Source organism: Anastrepha obliqua, chromosome 2, assembly GCF_027943255.1.
Source record: "Anastrepha obliqua isolate idAnaObli1 chromosome 2, idAnaObli1_1.0, whole genome shotgun sequence".
NCBI lineage: Eukaryota > Metazoa > Arthropoda > Insecta > Diptera > Tephritidae > Anastrepha > Anastrepha obliqua.
In genome coordinates, this window is record NC_072893.1 from 22,308,304 (window position 1) to 22,329,571 (window position 21,268).

At 36.4% G+C, this 21,268-nt stretch overlaps 1 protein-coding gene across 1 annotated transcript; it reads left to right on the top strand.

The window, feature by feature from the left end:
• The first annotated feature begins 7,792 nt into the window (after positions 1-7,792).
• LOC129237459 (tryptophan 2,3-dioxygenase) lies at positions 7,793-13,258 on the top strand. Its single transcript, XM_054872232.1, has 7 exons — positions 7,793-7,936; positions 8,035-8,195; positions 11,805-11,938; positions 12,081-12,440; positions 12,547-12,796; positions 12,911-13,004; positions 13,086-13,258. Exons 1-7 carry the CDS (start codon positions 7,911-7,913, stop codon positions 13,192-13,194), a joined length of 1,134 nt encoding a protein of 377 aa, XP_054728207.1. The 5' UTR covers positions 7,793-7,910; the 3' UTR covers positions 13,195-13,258.
• The last annotated feature ends 8,010 nt before the right edge of the window (positions 13,259-21,268 follow it).

Sequence of the window (21,268 nt, forward strand, 5' to 3'; positions counted from 1 at the left end):
GCTTAATTTTGAAACTAAACAATGAATTTTGATGCATGAAAGGGAAATAATTTTAGTAAAAATTATCAATCGTTTGTTTTAATCGAGTATTTATTTGTTTACTACATAAATGTACGAGAGCGGTTCAATAAGTACCCGTGTTTGATGACAGAGGGCGTTCCTGAAGGAAGTTGATGTTAGCATCGTGTGCTGCCATCTATCAAACGACAGCAAAACAAATTTCAGACTGATTGATAGATTAGTTTGGATTTGGCAGCTATTGGAGTAAGATGGCTAATTGATTTCGTGATTTCCGCTAAGATGGAAAAATAGCAGCATCGTTCGGTAATTCGTTTTTAGTTTTTGGATGGAGAAAAATGCGAGGAGATAAAAGCAAAGTTGGCTGCTGTCTATGGGGACGCTTCGCCATCTATGACCACAGTTAGATATTGGTTTAACGAATTTAAACGTGGGCGAACATCCGCTTTTGATGCGGAGTGACCAGGACGCCCGGCAGACTTGATTAGCGAGGAATTCATTCAAAAAGCCCACGACATGATTCTCGCTGATCGACGAACGAAAGTGCGCGAAATAACAAAGGTCATAGGTGTGTCGACCGGAGCGGTAATTAAAATTTTACATGATAAGTAGGCTGAAAAAAATTATCGGCCCGATGCGTGCCGCGATTATTCACGGTGGACAACAAGCGGATGCGGCTGTTAACTTCGAAGCAGTGTTTGGAGTAATTTAAGCGAGATCCGAAGGAATTTTTTGCGTCAAGTTGTCACCGTTGAGGAAACTTAGATTCATCATTACACACGCGAAACTGACAACAATCAAAGCAATGGATTTCTTCCGGTGAATCTGCCCTAAAGAAGCCGAAGTCAGTCCCATCGGAAGGAAAGGTCATGGCGACGATTTTTCGGCATGCGAACGGCGTCATCCTCATGGATTTTTTAAAAAAAAGAAGAACGCTCATTGGACTGGATATTACAGTGAGTTATTGGACCGCTTTGACGAAAAATTAAAGGACACGGGGCTGCATTTAGCGAAAGAGAAGGTGCCGTTTCATCCGGAGTTGTAGCCGCCAAACTGCATGAATTGAGTTATGAATTGCTGTCGCACCCGATCTGATCCTCTGCGACTTTTTCTTGTTCCCTAACATGAAAAAATTGCTCGTGGGAAAAAAATTTAGTTCAAACGATTAAGTCTTCGCGAAATGTATTTTGGAGCGTTCGAAAAATACTATTTTCTGGAGGGGTTAAAAAAGGGTGGAGCGTTGGGAGAAGTGTATCTTTCTGAAAGGGGACTATGTTGAAAAAAAAAATTTTTTTTTTTTTAAATTTAATAAAAATTTCTAACTCGAATACTTATTGAACCTCCCTTGAACCTCGTTAGGTTAGGTTTCGGTGCCACACGCTAAACAACTTTCCCTCAGCAAAGTAAACTTAAGACTATTAACTGGTTACTTTACGAGCCACTGCAGCCGAATGAGTTGGTGCGCGATTACCACCCGTAAGTGCATAGGTTCGAATTTTCGTGCATAAAACAACAAAAATTATAAAAAAGTCTTTTCTTTTGCGTATGGACATAAGTTTCCTGTCCTTTCTTAGCCACAGTTACGAATTATTTAACCAATGGGAAGCATGTGTATTTTTGACGCATGAATATTTTTTTTCGCTGTATATGGATCTGGATCACCTGACAGGCTGCAAGGTTTTCGACGCTTAGGGTTTTCTTTTCTGTCGTTCAAGAAAAATCTGACACGTCACCAAACGTCTCCCAATATCCCTCTCCTTCAGTTACCTGCTTTCTGGAACATTCTCATCACATGGAAACGTTTGCCGACGATTGATCTATCAACATCCAACTCTTTAGACATATCATCAAGGTGCGACATGCGTATTCATCCAATTATTGTTGTAGTTGAGTAGCTTCGAATTTTTCCAGTGCCCCTTCGCTCGTTCGATTTTTATCGCTCCGGCCGAAATTGCCACTTTGGAAACGTCGAAACCACTTTTTATGGAGCTTGATTACCGCAAATGATGTTTTTCTCGGGACGAACGCAGACATTTTTGACGTCAAATATAGTATAAATAGTAAAGCGAACACAAAAATAGTATCAGCAGCGACACCTCTTTTACGAGAGCGGAAACTTATACCTATACCATAATAATATAGGAAATTTTTTTATATACTGATTAATTTTAAATTTTTTATTTAGTTAAGTTTTGATTTTTTATAAAATGTCTTTCTCAATTTTTATTTTTTTTATTAATTTTAGTTTTAAATTTTGTAAAAACTTGTTTTCTAAATTTTAAATTTTCTATTAAATTTAAATTTTTTATTAAATTTTAAATTTTTTATTAAATTGTAAAAAATTTTTTAATTTAATTTAGTTTTAAATTTTTTATACAATTTTTTTCTAAATTTTAATGTTTTTATTAATTTTAGTTTTAAACTTTTTATAAAATTTTTTTCTAAAAGTTTTTAGAAACTAATATTTTTTATTAAATATTTAATTTTTTATTAAATTTATATCTTTTATTAAATTTATATTAGTTTTAAATTTTTTATAAATTTTTTTTCTAAATTTAAAATTTTTTATTAAATTTTGTATTAAATTTATATTTTTAACAAATTTTTTATTAATTTTTGTATTATATTGTATTATTTTTTATTATTTTTAGGTTTAAATGTTTTATAAAATATTTTCTAAATTTTAATAGTTTTATTAATTTTAGTTTCAAATTTTTTATAAAATTTTTTTCTAAATTTTAAATTTTTTATTAAATTTATATTTTTTAAATTTATATTAAAAAAAGTTTTTTCTAAATTTTAAATTTTCTATTAAATTTATATTTTTTGTTAAATTTGAAATTTTTATTAAATTTTGAACTCAATTTTTAATTTAATTTAGTTTTAAATTTTTTATAAAATATTTTCTAAATTTTAATTGTTTTATTAATTTTAGTTTTTTATAAAATTGTTTTTTATAAATTGTAAAATGTATTTTAAATTTATATTTTTCATTCAATTTAAAATTTTTCATTAAATTTTGTATTAAATTTATCTTTTTTATTAAATTTTCTATTTAATTAATTTAGTTTTAAATTTTTTATACAATTTTTTTCTAAATTTAAAATTTTTTATTAAATTTATATTTCTGTTAATTTTTAGTTTTTTATTAAATTTAGTTTTACATATTTTTATAAAATTTTATTCTAAATTTTAAAATTTTTATTAAATTTTGTATTAAAGTTATATTTTTTATTAATTTTTTTATTAATTTTTTTATTAATTTTTGTATTAATTTTAGTTTTAAATGTTTTTTAAATTGCTTTTCTAAATTTTAATTGTTTTATTAATTCCAGTTTTAAACTTTTTATAAAACTTTTTTCTAAATTAAAAATTGTTTATCAAATTTATATTTTTTATTCAATTTAAAATTTTTCATTAAATTTTGTATTAAATTTATATTTTTTATAATATTAAATTTTGTATTCAAGTTTTTATTCAATTTTTGATTAATTTTTTAAAAACTTTTTCATAAAATTATATTAAATTTTGTATTAAAGTTTTTATTAAATTTTGTATTAAATTTTTTTTTAAATTTATTATTAAAGTATAAATTTTTTAGTAAAGTTAAAATGAATCAATATATTACAAATTTTCATATTTTATTACATTATGCCAGGTTTTATTATTTTCCAGCCATAGCTCCTGCGCCTGATTGGATGGTAATTGAGTGTCCTTCAGTCAGCCTGTCGTTGCATTACATTGATTGCTCAGCCTATAGGTTTTGCTGTTACTGTCAATCAGCTAACCTCGTCGACGATGGTCCTGCTTTTTTTGTTTTTTTTTTTGCTTCTGTTTTGTTTGTTTTTCATTCAACCCAACAAGCAGCTGCAGTGGCAGCAGCGAAAATGCGTGCGGCACGCGCTTAGTTATATTTAATTGATTTTTTCTAACACCCTTTTGTCGTCTGCAAAAATATGTGACCTTTTCCCTCTCTGCCCTTTCAACAATTTTTATTTATTTTTCCCTTCATCAATTCAAATACTAGTTTGCCCTTAATAGCACAGCTGTACGTAGATATGTGTGAGTATTTTCCCCAAAAAGTGTTTTGAGAACTGGCCTGGCTGTTCACTTTTGTCGAAAATGCATGACCCTGAGTTGTGTGGCTTACCGCAACCACCGTGTGACCGCTTTTACTGCGATTTTTTGTTTGTTTTATCTACAATATTAACTGTAATTGTTCTTTGTGCTTTTACTTTTTCCACCAAATATTTGCTGCGTGCGCGAAATTACTCAAATGCCAAACAGAATGCGAGTTTATTGCAGGCAGGTGACTACCACAACAACAACAGCAACAACAAACACAACAACAACACCAATGAACGAATTAAATCACATGAATATTTCCTAAGGAGCGTACACGAACACAACTCGAATACATACAGACAAACAAGACGACTTTTTAAGGAGCAAACGCGTGGTGTAGGAAGAAGTTGAGGACTGCAAACCATTGAAAAAGTGAGCGCTAAAAGAAATGCTTGCAGCACAAGCACACACAGACACACACATAAGCAGAGAGTAATGATTTTCACTTTTCTTAAATTTTAGAATTTCTTTTTTTGTTTTAATTCTTGTTTTCTAAAGCTTTTATTTATTAATTTTTTTTAAACGCGCGCGTTTGCTACCCATCCAACGCATCAAGTCCTTTCGAAAACGTCCAATTGGGGCGAAGCTTGAACAGAAACTGACTGCTATTGCTGCTGGTCGTAAGTTATGTGCTTTGGGATGCCGTTATTCTCCGACACGACCGTCTCAGGCGCTCGATGCCGACCGCATCCGAGTCATGAACAAAAAAAAAACAAATCATATTCGCTGCAGCCAACATGTCGCATGCAGGTTGCAGTGGATTCACCGTTGCGCCAAAGCAGTGGAAGGTGTGTGGGTGGGGGTGGAAAGCCCAATAAGAGCTAAAATTAACACACACACACTCACTCACTTAGTGCTTTATGTTTTGTTACATTGCAAGCGATTTTGACGCTGTTATTTGCAGAGTCTTTTCACAGAAGCCGTCGCAGGTAAGTGTAGCTTTTTGGGTTGACTCAACAGAAAAAAAGCTCTTTACATTCGCATTTGTCAATAGGCACTTCAACGTTATACCTGCAGTTATTCACTAAATTTTACTTCCTTGCTATGGGAAATTATTTAATATGGAAAGGAACTAAAATTTGCGCTACCCCTCTATTGCTGAAAGTTTGACTGGTTACTTTTAAACAATTTAAATGCGATAATTGGCATAAATTGCAGGATCACTCTTCTTATGGATTGGGCAGAGCGCATTTACATAAATTCCGATCGGCAGACAAGCTTTCATCCTACCTTATTTTGCATAGAAAAACTTCTGCAATGACGGTTAAGGTAAGCCTAATTTTTCCGCGTGTGTGCCGATCGACCAGTGACCGGTAAACACAGTTACGACTTTCGTCTACGCCCAGGACTTTCTGAGTCCTCTGTTCATTGTATTGATGTCCTAGGGTTTTCGAAATAGCACACGAAGAAATGGAACTCCAAATCTTCTGCCTTTTCTTGGGAAATAAGTTTTGCGTTTCCTCTTTAACAACAGTCAAGGGGATGCCGATGACCGAGTGGGAGACCTCTGAAACCAATTCAGTCAATCCCTTCCTGGCAAGCTCATCAGAAATTAGATTTTCCTCCATGTTCCTATTTCCTGGAACCCAGATTAGAGAGACGTCACCTGCACATCCAAGAGATTTGATCTCCTCCTTACAGGAGTTGGCAGAGCCTTGATCGCAGCTTGACTATCGGAAAAAATGTTGATATCTCCCTTGCTTCCGCGATCCCTAAACATTTTGCACGCCTGCAGGATCGGAAGGTCTTCTGCCTGAAAAACACTATCAGCTTTCGGCAGTCTTAAGGAAATAGATAAATTGGCTGATTTAGAGAAAACTCCCGCTTCGACTCCCGATTCTATCTTAGAACCGTCAGTGAAGACAGAAGTACCAGAGTCGGTGCAGATTTTCCCCTCATTCTAATCCTGCCTACTTGGAAAGACGATGCTCTGGTACCACCCTCAAACTCCAGTTTGCGGATAGAGAGATCTGTACGAAGTTCAGAGAAATACGTTGTTAACTGCCCGAAAACGCTACCATGTTCCTTGAGAGATTGTCTCCAGAGGTCAACCTCCTTTAACCTGATTGCACTTTGCACTTTACGATGGAAATTACGTAAAAGTCGATTGGAAGTAAGTGCAAAACGACAATCAGAGCAGCACTGGGACATGTTCTATGTGCCCCGGTGATGTCTGTACAAGCAGTCCTTTGCAGCCTTCCCAGTTTAGTGATATTATAGCCCTTCTGAAGAGCTTCTCGCCAAACCAAGCATCCATAAGTTAAAAAGGGCAAAACCACTGCGTTGCACATCCAAAGTTCGACTTGTGTCTTAATTCGCCATATTTTGCCGGACATAGATTTGCAGGAGTAGAAATCTATACTGACTGGCCTTCTTTACCCGATTTTCAATGTGTGGCTTGCAAAGGAGTTTGGAGTCAAGTATCACTCCAAGATACCTAACTTCCGATGAAAGCGGGAAGTCTAAAGTGTGGGGGATTTTCGGGAGACTGCTGGGCTGATAAGCTGCCCAAACAAAGGACCCTGGAGATGGTTTCATTGCGAAATGAAGAATCTGTGGTCTGCTTCTGCAAAGATGGGCCCCATGTCAACTCAGCGAGCAATGGTTTAGTGCGCAAATCTGCAAGTCGCGATGTCATTCTGGCCACGGGTACATCAAGGCGCTCGAGGGAACTTCTAAAGCTAACAAAGCCGCTGTTCTCTAGTTTAGTAGGTATCCCTACCGTACATTGTCCGTTAGGTGTCCATGCGGTGAGACTTGGGATTGCTTCAAGTCCTTTCTGCAGAAGCTGTTTTATGGACAAGGTGGAATCATCTCAGTGCCTTTTTCTTAGCTGCCTTGCTTTCATCGGGCAAAGATTTAGACATCTGGGCTCTCACATTTTTGCTACACCCGCAGATATAGCGGGTTTAAATATCACCCACCCGGTAAAATTTATTAGTAGCTTGAAGCAGCGTAAATTTTCCAGCTGTCTGGTTGCTTTCCTTCTCCTTTCCCCCTGTATGGTAACACTACGATAGAATTTTGTAGATTTGTCCAAGCGGGCCCCTCGCAAGGGCAGCAATTCATCCTAACCAGGGGGCTTATATTTTCTGGTAAAGAAAAGTATTGTAATTTTATAAAAGTATTAGAATTTTAAAAAGGGCATTAAATCCATGGGATCACCCTGTATGCTCATAAGACATTGGTCTTCTCAAGCCTCTAACATCTTTTGCTTTGCCATCACACTTTCATTTCATTATCTTCACACTCGATTTTAACTAAGCCAAAGTCATATCTTCAACTTTTATTCATAAACATACTTACATACTTACACACACATTTAAGAAACTTTGTATGTATTTGTGTGTATTAAATTACCAGTGACACGTTCACTTGATTAAATGACAGTAAAACACCGCGGAACCGCATTGATAAGGCAGCACACAGACTACGCCTTAGTGCCTGCAGTCAATTACGTGTGATTGTTGTTGTTGTTATTGTAGTTACTTGCTACTCAATATTCAATCTGGCAGATGTGAAATTTGATAGCAAACGTACGATCGGAAGCGAACATTCATCGTCGCCGGTCCACAATGAACGAAGACAAGGCATCCAAGGAATTTTCGTACAAAGGCAACGCAATTGAGTAGACAACCGTTTCAGTTTCGTTTCAACTTTCGATGTCGTTGGTTTAGTTCGTATGCGGAGTGTCTTAGAAAAGTGTCTTCAAGTCACCGATTATAACTGAGAGATAACTGTGTGCGGCGCGTGTGAGTGTGTGAAGGATGGCTTGCCCGTACGCTGGAAATGGGTGCGTAGTTTGCCGGCTTATCATTTTTGTTTTTTATGTAGTATGAATTTTGAAAATTTGTGCGTTCTATGTATTTTGCTTCTGTTGATCTCTCTCAGATCATTGCACGATGACTCCGCACATCCATTGGGCACCGAGATCGGGATGATCTATGGCGAATACCTGATGCTGGATAAGGTTTTGAATGCACAACGAATGTTGTCGGCGGTGGATAATCGGCCTGTGCACGACGAACATCTCTTCATTGTTACACATCAAGGTCAGCTAAGTGTGTGTCTATGTGTATGAATTGGAGTTAAAAGTATTTGCTTATATGTAAATATGGAGTGCAGACAACCTATTTTGAGATTTGAAAGCAAAAAAAATAATTCAGTGTTAATTAGAAAAATCTGATATTTTTAAGTGTGTAAATATGGATGTTGCATAGAGAGTCCAATGAGGTTCAGTAAATAGGTGCCACAGCGCATTTTGACGAAATCCTCGACACACATTTGCCTTAGTGCCAGCTCAATTTCATCAATGGCACGTCGAGTTTTGTACTTAAGATCAGAAATTGCTTTTAGGTTATTGGTATGGAACCCGAACGAAATGCTTAGGAGCTCTACAATATGAGAGGTTAGAATGTCTCTTGGGGTTAGAGCTTCAGAGTTTACTTAGATTCGCAAAACTCGCAGGCTTATTACAAGAAGTATATTACAAGGAAACGTAATGGTCAAGCTCCACCTGGCTCCACTAAGGTCCAATAAGACTATGTGATGCCTTTCAGCCAGCCAGGTCAATCTAACCTTTCCTAACCTATTAGTATGGAGCTTGTTTTAAATAAAAAAAGAACTTGAAAAAAGATCTCCACGGTGTGAACTCACATCGCGAAGGTGCGCCTCAACTCTATATGCCTCTTCAATAATTCCACTGTTCCGCTCGCTACCTGGCAAATGCCGGTACTTTATCTTCAGTATCAATTTAATCACTTCGAGCCCAGAAGGGGTTGTTTAGCATCTGACTAAAAGTTAGGGAAAATTGTGATATACGCATCCACGTGGGTTATCAGAGTAGTCGTGGTGGGCATTTGTCTGATATTGCGAGTCCCTTGGGTGACCTGTTCCATTCCGGTCCGGCATTTATATTCAATGCATCAGATGAAAAACTAGCTCACAAATATTCTGATGATATCAGTGGGAGCACCTACTTTTATGAGGGAGCCCCTACTTATTAAAAGCATTTTTAACGTCCAGAGTTACTCCAACGCAGTATTCGTTTCTCCCGCCACACCATCTCTTGTCCTCAATGGCTTCGGCACCACGCATTTGATAGCATTTACTGTTGAGCGGGATTTCCTGAAGCCGAACTGGTATGTGCATAAAATACCTTTATCTTCTGCGAAAGATGATAGCCCGTCGCAGATAATTCACTCCAGAATTTTCCCCTTTTTATCTAATAAGCATATCGGTCGGTAAGATGCGGATTCACCAGGCTTTTTATTTCTTCTAGGTAAAAGCAGAAGGATTTGCATCTTCCACGTCTTTCGGAAAGTGCCTTTGTTTATGCAGGTTTGGAATACCGCTAAAAATATGTCCGGACGTTTAGAAATCGCCATTTTCAGGGCCCTATTTGGCATGCTATCCGGCTCTGGAGCTTTCTGAGACTGAATTTTATTGCACGACGCTTGGAGTGTCCATTCGGTAGCACAAGGAATATCACCTATTTCGTGTTGAATGCAGTGTGGCAATACGTTCTGAGATCTTTGAGGAAAAAGAGTTGTAATAATTTTGCCTAACCTTACTGGGCAAGTAATTGGGGGTATTTGTGTGCATTTCTTTTTGATTGCACTACCCGGTAAGCAGTGCCCCAGGGGTTGGTATCAGCTTTTTCGCAGTTTCTTAGAATTTTCTTGTTTGCTAGTTTTAATAGGTGTTTTTAAAGACTGCCTTGCTGAACTGAAATTATGAATGTTGTCAGCAAAATCGGGTCTTCCTCCACGATGTTCTCGTACCATCAGTAGCACGGAGGTTTATGTTTACGTGCAACTTGGCTGGTTATGGAACCGTCGCAAGCTTCTTGTAATACATCTACTAGGAGCTTCGAATTTCTATTCTCGTAAATACTAAACTTTGACAGTAAGCTAACGTGGAAGCCCAACATTGAGGAAAGAGTAAGGAAGACAACAATCGCCTTGAATGGAATGGATGTGCATGGATGCGCAATTGGCAAAAGATGGGACCTCTCACCTAGAGTTGTATTTTGGCTCTATAATACCAAAATAAAGCCAACCTTGTTATATGGAGCCGTTGTCTGGTGAAACTCACTGGAGAGGATGGCATCAGTTAAAAAACTAGAGAGAGCTCAAAGGTCTGCACTCATTGGAATAAGTGGGCGGTTCGAACTACTCCTACTCTGGCGCTTAATGTGGTGCTAAATGTGGTACCTATAAACATCGCAGGCAGAATTACAGCTGTACGTACCGCAATCAGACTGAGGGGCTTAGGCTATAAGCTCAATTTCACATATGGGCACTCAAGCATCCTCATAAACTTTGAGTTCATGCCCCCGTCGACGGATCAGTGTGTCCCCTCGCTTAGTCCAAGCGGAGGTGGAGGAGGAGTATTCTGCAAAGAGCACTCAAACTCAAATACAGGCTACGGGATCTCTGTTCCAAGCAGAGGTGGCAGCAATCAAAGAAGCAGTTGACTGGCTACTTACTTGCGTAATAACTGTTAAGAAGGTAAATATTTACTCCGATAGACAAGCGGCAATTAGGGCCCTAGGCTCTATTATGGTGCATTCGAAACTGGTCCCGGAATGCCTGGTCTCTCTCTCGATTGCATCAGAATTCTTCGCTCTACTCCTGGAAGGATGAGCTCTGCACGAACGTGTAAGGTCGCGAAGTCCTTCTGGCCACGTTCGAGGGATATTCTGAGGATGACAAAATCTCATCTCTCAAATTTCGTGGGCATCCTCACGGGGCATACATGCCGTGAGACTCGGAATTATTGTATTTCGAGTCCTTTTTGCGTCAGCTGTATGGAGGATGACGTGGAATTATCTCAGTACCTGCTCCTTAGCTGCCCAGCTCTTGCGGAACTAAGATTCAAGCATCTTGGTTCTCACTTCTTTTCTGCGCCTGCTGATATAGCAGGTCTTGATATCAAAAATCTGATGAACTTCATCAGCAACATAAAGAGGCTAACGCAACCGCAAATTGGTCACCGTTCATAGTCCACAGATACTCAACCCTCCCCATCCCTCTCCTTTTCGTGTTTTTCCTTCACCTCTTTCCCTGGGAGGGGAAATGTAACAGGTTTCGCCAATCCATTCACTTGCACAAGCATACCTCGGAACATTAATTTTAAAGTCAATTATTTCGAATGTACTGTTGTTTGGCTGCCAACTTACTTCGTCTTCTTTTAATTTTATTTGATTTAGTTTTTGTATCTTTGGTTTCTTTTTTATCATAGGTATTTTTATAGAATTTTTTGCTAGCTTTGCATTAGAGGAATAAATCTTTACTTCGGTGGACAGCGAGCTTTGTCCTATAGGCCAGCATACGTTCTCACTTAAGAGGTGAATCAAATGTCACAGTTGAAAGGCACCAAAACTTCTGCGAGTGTGCTTATGCAGAATTCCTTGAGTTTAGTTTTATCTTCTTTCTTCAATTATCTAGTTTTTTTTATTTTAAAATATGCCTTGATTTGATGAACTAATTTCTTGGTATAATATGGAAATGTTTTAGAATATCTTGTGCGTGCAACCGCGGCTAACATTTGGTCTTAGACTGTGATGCTTTTATTATATTAGTTGTTGTTTCTTTATCTTACTAATTTGCAATAAAAGCTAATTAGCATTACTTAAAATAAACTATTCAACTTTTCAGCTTACGAGCTATGGTTCAAGCAGATAATTTTTGAGCTCGACTCTATACGAGATATGTTAAACATAGAGGATCTGGAAGAATCAAAGACATTGGAAATCTTGAAACGTCTCAATCGTATAGTACTAATACTCAAGGTAATTAAATACAAATAAGTTTTTCATTATTTCTTACAGTCCTCTGCAATTTTCTTCTTTCTCTCCCTATCTCTCTGCTTCTCTCCTCACTCTCTCTCTCTCTCTCTCTCTTGCGCTGCTTATTTTTCTTCTTCTGTGACAGCTGCTCGTCGATCAAGTACCCATTTTGGAGACAATGACTCCACTCGATTTTATGGATTTTCGCAACTTCCTCTCACCTGCGTCCGGTTTTCAGAGTTTACAATTTCGTTTGATCGAAAATAAGCTCGGTGTCAAGTCGGATCAGCGTGTCAAGTACAATCAAAAATACTCAGAGGCTTTTGGCGAGGAGCCGGCCGCAATGGAAGCGATTGAAAAATCAGAAAACGAGCCTTCAATGTTGGATTTAATACAGAAATGGCTTGAACGTACACCTGGGCTCGAAACGGACGGTTTTAATTTTTGGGCCAAATTCGAAGCGAGCGTTGAGAAATTCTTGGCAGAGCAAGTGCACAGGGCCATGGTGAGTTCGAAAAGCACAATGCGATTTAAAAGTATGGCAACTCAATCTCAATCGCTGTACTACTCCATCCATATCATCATCATCATCATTATCAACATCTTTGCAGCAAGAACCCGTTGAAGCGGCACGCAACTATCGTCTCATGGACATTGAAAAGCGTCGTGAAGTCTATCGCAGCATTTTCGATCGTAATGTGCACGAGGCATTGGTGTCGCGTGGCGATCGCCATTTCAGTTACAAGGCATTGCAAGGGGCCATCATGATTACCTTCTATCGCGATGAGCCACGCTTCAGTCAGCCGCATCAGATGCTTACGCTGTTGATGGACATCGAGTCGCTCATAACGAAATGGAGATGTAAGGAAAATTGAATTTGATTTAAAAATATTCAGTGTCCGAATGAAGAATGGGCTTGACACTCGCTCTTGTGTTTGCTCTCATTTGCTTTGTCTCCATTTGCTTTGTTTTCAGACAATCACGTAATTATGGTGCAACGCATGATTGGTTCGCAGCAACTGGGCACAGGCGGTTCTTCTGGCTACCACTATTTGCGTTCCACACTGAGGTAATTCGATTTAAGTTTTCATTCGATTCAGTGGCTAATCAGTTTCTGATTAATGTCTGTTCGTTTACTTTGCTTTCGCAGTGATCGTTACAAGGTGTTTTTGGATCTATTCAATTTGTCCACTTTTCTTATTCCACGCGAAGCTATTCCACCGCTTGATGTCTCCATGCGAAAGGAATTGATCAATTGATCTTTTGTTGCATTTTAGATAAAGATAAGAGATTTAAGAAGAAATCTGTTTAATAAAAAATCGTGCTTTAGCGATATTTCACATTTCGATTACTCAGTTGCTAAATGCTACGGCTGCTTAGAAGCTACAGTTCATTGATATTCCATTCTAATTGAATATAAAACAGGTTAGTTTATAAGAGCATACAACCGCTGGCCTACTGAACATAGGCCACGACATAGCTTTGGCCTTTTTTGAAATCGATAAAAAAGTGGAGCGATGGGACTGAAGGTGAATAAGGATAAGATGAAGCATCTTCTGTCATCAAACACACAGGCAGTCGCATCTCGGCAACCATATCACTGTTGACAGTTAAAATTTCGGAGCAGTAGAAGCCTCCGTTCCAATGGAGAATGTCTCTAACCAAAAATGTCTGCGTCGAGATGAGTAACTAATCGAGGAAAAATGTTCTCTTCCAGCGAAGGAAAACCACACACTTTCGAATTACTCTATCACGCCTGTGCTTGTAAGCTGCATGGCAAAAAAATTGAACAAGCCGGCGGTGTAATTTTTGCTGAGAATAGTGCGGGAAAGGATATACTGGCCAAAATAAATAAAACAACTGGCGCTAATGCTCATCTGCGCCAAATCTGGAACTCATTACAAATATCCTTCCAAACAAAAATTAGACTATTTAAATCAAATATCATTTCAGTATTGCTCTATGGATGCGAGATCTGGCTTGTAAGCGACCATCCAACCAGAAAAAAATTCAAAGTTTTGTAAACAAATGTCTCCGGCGCATTCTCAAGGTGTGGAAGGCAAACGTCATCAGCAACGATGAGTTAGACAAAAAGTGCAACTTGCAGCCAATAGGCAACCGTAAAACACTGCGAAAGTGGAAGTGGATAAGGTAGTAGTCCGGTGTAACGACCGAAATTTCGACGTTTTTTCATGAATCTTTTTTTAAAAAGAAAATAAAATGCGATCGTTTTAAAGCTTTTACATGTTGTTATTGGTGTTTTAAAGTATATACAAAATTTTTTTTAAAGTTAATTTTATATTAATTTGTTTCAAATTTTTGACTTCAAAGTGAAGTCCTTAAAAAAAGATGAGTTGGTTCGGGGAAACACACAGCCTTCCAAAGTCATCTGAAATAAAAAATTCAGAGAGATTATTATTCAGCAGACTTTATTTTAGGTCCCGAACCTAAAGTATACATAAAAATAAAACAACAAAAACAAAATGGCGGAATTGTGAAAAAAGTTCTCAAAATCTAATTTTTTTTCTTCATAAATTGTTTAAATTAAATAGTTTATTATTAAAAAATTAAATGTTTTAAAAGTCCGTGATCTAGATATGTGTGTCTTGAATAACGGGTTAAATTTTTAGCCAAATCGGTTGAATAGTTTTGAGTCAGTGATTCTCCGAAATTTCGAAAACATAGTTTTGAGAAAAACGCGTTTAAAGTTTCGACAACAGCTGCTGTTGGCGTGTCACACGCTTTCATACACACTACGGCGCGCTCTCTTATTTTAGCTATAACTTAAAAATAATTAAAATTTCTGTTTGAAATTTGTATAGTATATTTTTAAGATATTTTTCTTCCGATAAAATGTAAAAAAAATAAATTCGATTTTTTGAACCCGTCACACCGGCCTACTACCATAAGTCACACCCTGCGAAAAGATGCAACGGTTCAGAAAGGAAAAATTCGATATTGTAGGTCAAGGAGAATTTATTATAGGTGATAACAATAGCCGGTTGGAGTGTTTGAGAGAAAGATTCTGCGGAAGATTTTTTACCTTTTCACGTAAGTGAAGGCGAGTATCGTAGGCGAGTATCGTAGGCTGTATGAGCTTTACGGCGACATAACGCCATAGACAATAAGATGTGAAACTTTTTCATTTTGAGAGAGAGCGCGCCCATGAGGACGTTTCAAAACTTGGCAGCACTCACACATTATGGGATTTTGAACAGCTGAGCGACCCGGGAATTAGTGGAGACGTACGATTGGGAACCGGTAGTGTATGCGGATTACTCACTAGACTTGGAGCCTTCCGATTATCATTTGTTTCCATCGATGGGTCACGCACTTTCCGAGCAGCGCTTCAATTCTCACGAAGAAACCAAAAAATGGCTCGATGATTGGTTTGCGGCCAAAGACGGCCAATTGATTTGTAACCATTTTTTGTTAACAAACGTTTGCAATTGAAAAAAAGTCTCATTTCATAGGTTAATATCATCAACTAACAACCACTATACTACCTATCTACCGATTTTAAATGCCAATAAGTAATTGAAATAAAATACCAAATCATTAAATTTTTACGAGTTATGTACTCAGTCGTATTATATATTTATTTATATATATATACATATATATATTTATATGCATGTACATATCTATTAGTAATATACAATTTTAATCAAATCTCAATATCATAATTCAATATTATAATTTTTTTTTTCATTTTTGTTTTTTTTTTTGTTTTTGGTATTCTTTACTATTGTATATATTTCTCTTAGATGTAATTATTAATACGCTACAATGCTTTCGCTTGCTTTTCCAATTCGAACATCCGAAAATCCAAAAGAGAGCGCCCAGAAGGCTACACAACCGTAACGCGTTCGTACAATTTACGGCCGAAAGCTGGTTGCCCGCTGTGTGAAGCCTTCTCAAAAAAGGCTGCGAACGTTACATACACATTTATTTATTTATTTATTTATTTACTTAGATTTGCTTACTAATAACTTCTTGCTGCTTGCTTTCTTGCTAACTTATGGCTAGTACAGAAAAATACAGTTCTACATTTTCACTCTGTGTTCTGATGGGTTTTTATTCCTTTATTTATTTATTTGCTGCTTTTTGCTGCTGTTTTACTATGAAAAGTGTTTGGCGAAAATTGCATACAAATATGCGTACATACATATGATGCTTATATGGAGTGCATAGACAAGTGCATATTTTATATGTATGTATGTATGTTCATATATGTATTTATATGCACACATACATACATATAAATGAAGGTGACTTGCGTTCTTCTTTTAGCACAATTATTAATTTGTTTTTTATATATTTTTTTTTTCTTAACTCACACTTGCCAGTCGCTTGTATGTATGTACGTAGTAATATTCGTTTATATGTATGTATGCATGTGTGTGCTTTGTTTCATTATCATGCCTATTTCTCTATATAGTTACATATACATATATATAATATTTCTTTTGTCATTATCTCTGTTTTGAGTTTGGGGTTTTTCGGTCATTTTTGCGACACAATTTTTTTAAACATTTTTTTTTAATATATTTTTCCTTTTCTTCATTTGTTAAGAATTTCGAGTGTTCGCTGCTTTTAAATCGAGTCCCACACGCAATTCTTAGGTGCTTATAACAAATATATATAATATATAGTATGTATGTATGTACGTATGTATTATATGCATGTAGTTATGTATGCCTGTGTATATGTATTAAATTCTACATATGAGTATATATATGTCTCTCTATATTTCATTTATATACTGCAATTCATACGAGTATTTATATATGCAAATTTTTAAAAACTATTTTTCTCACTGCTCTCTGTAGATTTTTAATTTAATTTTTTATGTGATTTTTTTAAATTTTTTATATAACTTTTTGTATTATTTTTTATATAAGTTTTTATATAATTTTTTATTTTTTGTTTGTTTTTGTTTGGTTTTCGTGTATTCGTGGTGTTTTTAAACATACTCGCCCAGCATTAATGCTCACTTCCGCTTAAACATACATGCAATTACATACACACACGCAAATGTGCTAAATTATGTATATCTGTATATTACTTCATCTCTCATGTTTGTGTGTATGTACTTACTCGTATATGCACAGTCACTCACAGCTTATTTGATACAGCTACGATTTTCTTGTAAAGTGTTTTATATTTCATAATATTTTGCGAAATTGGAAAAACAGCGCTTTCAGATAATTTAATTATTTTGCTTTATTCATTTCGAAAAAATTGCATCTGTACCACCTACAGGTAAGCTGTGAGTGACTGTATATATATATATTGCACATATATTGCATATGTTTTGGTTTCCGTAACTTTTCAACTTCTTAATAAGAAAACTAAACATCTACAAAAACAAATATGCAATAAATAAAACTTAAATGTTATGCAAAAACTTATCAACTCTAAGTTCCTTTAAGTACAGTAAACGTGAGTATTTAGTATTTTAAACCTATTTCTATGGAATTCTATGCTTCACTCTGTTACATACCTACTTATAGATAAGCACATACATATGCATGCATTCAAGACGTCCGATTCAACGCTGCTTGCTAATTTTGTATTGTAAATCTTTTGAATTTAAAACTCCTCTGCCAAGCCAAGTGTTGTTTATAAATCTCTAACTAGCCCTTTTATTTATTACATTTTTCCATATTTATAATTTTTTTATTTTTATTTTTATTTATTATAAGTTTGTTTTTTATTATATTATAGTTTTTTTTTGTCTTTTTTTTCTATTTCCTACATCTCACCGCCGCACTAATTAATTGTATTTAAATTCTGTTTCATAAAAGCCTTACTTTTTGTTGTTGTTTTCATGTAAGCTTTGTACGGTCGAGCCCCCCTTTTTGGCACTGTCACTGAAAATTGTCGCAACTTTTATGTTTTCTACAAATACTTACACACTTACAATTTGATACACACCACCACGCCTTTCATTACTTACACTATGTAACTAAATAGATATACATACATATGTACATATGTGATATATTATATATATACATACATAGTACTAATTGTATACAAGGTGGCTAGTAATTGATTGCATTCCTTGTGAAGTGTCATACTGCGGGTCATTTGCAACAAAAAAAAAGTTATCAATCATCAAATGGTAAAAAATCAAGGATGTTTACATAAATTAACCCTTTCGCTACTGCTGGGACACTGATATCCCACAGCATTTTCACTTCACCCTGAAACTTGCAATTTTCATGGAAACTCAACCAAAATGTCCTAATCAGTAGCTGCGAACAATACTTACAATTTACCGTTATCCGCATTTCACACTGTTTCAATCGTGTTTAGTTTTGATCAGTTGTTTGTGAGCAGTCACTAATATTGCATCAAATTTACGCGTAATTTGTGATTTTGTGTTGATTTTTCTAAAGAAAAATATTGCCCTTTTACTGGTAAGTACAAATATATATTTTAATAAGAGTTTTGTGAAAAATATTCAGCGAAAATTAATTTTGGGATGCATGTGTCCCAGCAGGGCTTTATATGGGGACATATATGTCCCAGCAGTACGTTGTACATAATGTATCACACAGCTAATTTTTTTATTTTTGCAACTTCGTAGACAGCAAAATTGTCGAAATTAAATCGCGATCAAATTAGTGCATTACTTCAAGAAGATGATGATGAATCCATGGAATCAGGAACTGATTTTATTGACGAAAGTGATGATATTTATAGTCCTGAGTTAGATAAAACCACTGGCAATGACGATTCTTCCACCGATTCATAGGATATCGGATTGAGTGACGAGGATGGTGGCATAGACGATCAACCTGCACGAGGTGAGGAAGCCTCAGGCACGGTTATTTGGAGCACAGCGAATGAGTCGTTTGTTTCAAGAAAATCGGTTAGTAACCACCGCGAATACAAAATTGCAGTAAATATTGGGCGCCACCCAACCCCCTACGAAATTTTTCGCAAATTGTTTCCAAGAAGCATATCTTTGTATATACATTGCCCAAGCAATATATGCCATTCAAGCCAGTGAAACGGGGCATCAAAATGTGGCTTCGCTGCGATTCTTTGACTGGAGACACCTATGACATGAGTATCTTTTGTAGAAAAGAAGGATCTGTCCTTGAAGGGACACTCGGCGAACGAGTTGTGAATGATCTTGCAGCAACGATTTCTAACCCTGACGTGACACTTTGCTTTGATCGTTTTTTCACCACTGTTAATCTTATTAACAACATACAATATCCAGCTTTGGGAACATTCATATCCAACCGGAAGAACGTTCCGAAAATACCAGAAAAATCGCAGCGAGGCGAAGCTATTTTCAAAGTTAATTCGGCGGGTACGAAGTCAAACTAAAACCCTTTAATTAATTTTTTAAGGGGTTATATACCTTGTGTTTTTCAAAAAAATCAAAATAAATTTTATTTCTTTATCGTAAAGTACAATCCCTTGAGAACATTTTCCAAAAATTTCATAGAGATCTGAGCAATAGATCGAAAGTTACAGCGTTTTAAATTGTGCGTCGTCACGTCCTGAGCGTAAGGCCTCATGCGGCGCTTGAAACTTTAAACGCGATTATCTCAAAAACGTGTTTTTCCAAAAATGCTTTTGCGGTGGACGCGATTGCAAAAAAAGTATTCAACCGATTTTTATATTTTTTTTTTAAATTGTTCGTAATTGATGTCGCCTCTTAGTGAACGATCAACTTTTTATGTATAAATTTTTATCTTGCAGATATGAATTTTTTAATGCCAATTTTAGGACTGTAGAAGTGGAGTTTTTTAAAAACATGTTCCTATTTTCACAAAAATCAAAATATTTAATATATTGATCGTTCACTAAGAAGATATAACCCTATACTAATGAAATCTTTTCGATTTTTTGATTTCAGTTGACTTGGTGGACTTGAATCGCGTCCACCGCAAGCCTCTTCCAAAAAAAGGGTCTTGGGGGAAAACGCCATAACTCCGCCATTTTTAAATATTTTTACACAAACAAAGCCTTTTTTTTCTTTAAACATTGTAATATCCAATAATAAAAACTTTTATACAGTAAAATTATTGCTACATATCTTTAAAAAAAACCCAACTTTCGCTAATTTCACCGGACCACAAGGTATATAACCCCTTAAGTAACTTTCTTGATTGCAGGTACCATAGCGGTAAAGTGGCAGAACTTCAAAGAGGTAATGCTGCTCAGTAACTGCCACACTCTGAAATGAGCACTGTTAGACGCAAAATGAAAGATGGAACTGAGGCAGAGTTTCCATTTTCTGACATCGTAAAGACGTATCGCGCAATAATGGGCGGTGTGGACTTGGCAGATCAAATGTCGGGATTGTATGATATAAACAGAAAATCAAATAAATGGTGGAAAAAAGTATTTTATGCATGATGATGGCTGCTGTAAACACTTGGGTTATATATTCGGAGCTGAATAGGAAGAAACCTGCCTTCTTACCAGTGCTGGTCGAGATGGCTGAGTCGCTAATTGAAAAAGGAAAGGAATCTACCGTATATAAATGATCCCGTCGGTCTGGAAGATCATCGAATAGGTACAAATCAATGACAAATGTGGGGGATCATTTACTCATAGAGCAGTATAAAAGACGTCGGTGCGTAGCATGCGCCAATCGAAAAGTCGAGAAAAGAACAAAAATTATTTGCCGGGCTTGTAATTTGCCATTCTGTATACAATGTTTCGCTTCATCACGTTCATAAAATAAATAAAAGTACAAATCATATGTTATTACCAAAAAAATGTTTCTACTTTCTAGGTGTAGTTTGTACCCTGTTGGGACAAATATATCCCATTTTTAAATACTGTTGGGACACATATGTCCCACCTCAAAATACCGTTATCTGCATAAGTTACAAGCTTCATCTGGTTTCTATGCCCATAAGGTACCAATGGGTATCCAAAAATTCAAAAATAAAGTTTGAGCAAATCCCCTGCAAAAGTCGGAGCGAAAGGGTTAAGGCAGTTCTTAGCTCTTTTCTTATTGGCAAAAGCCCCTCCCCGAGGGTGCCGACTGATAATAGGTACCAGAGTTCTCATTCTGTATGCAGACGAGAGGTAACTAGCTAAGGCAAAACTTCACGGGCAAGTGTGCGTTACTCTTCAATAGTACAGCTGGGAGCCCTTTTCAAATATAGCCCAGTTGTTAACGTGAGCTTACGGATCCCTGGCGCCCTCCATAATAACTGGCCTTGCTTGTGTAGTTCGGAGCTATGCACAGGTGGACATCTCTTCTCTAACACTCGTGGGTCCAAAAATGAATACGATAACAAACCAAAGAAACAAACCAACCGGAAGGGGTAGCAAGCTCTAAAAAACGAG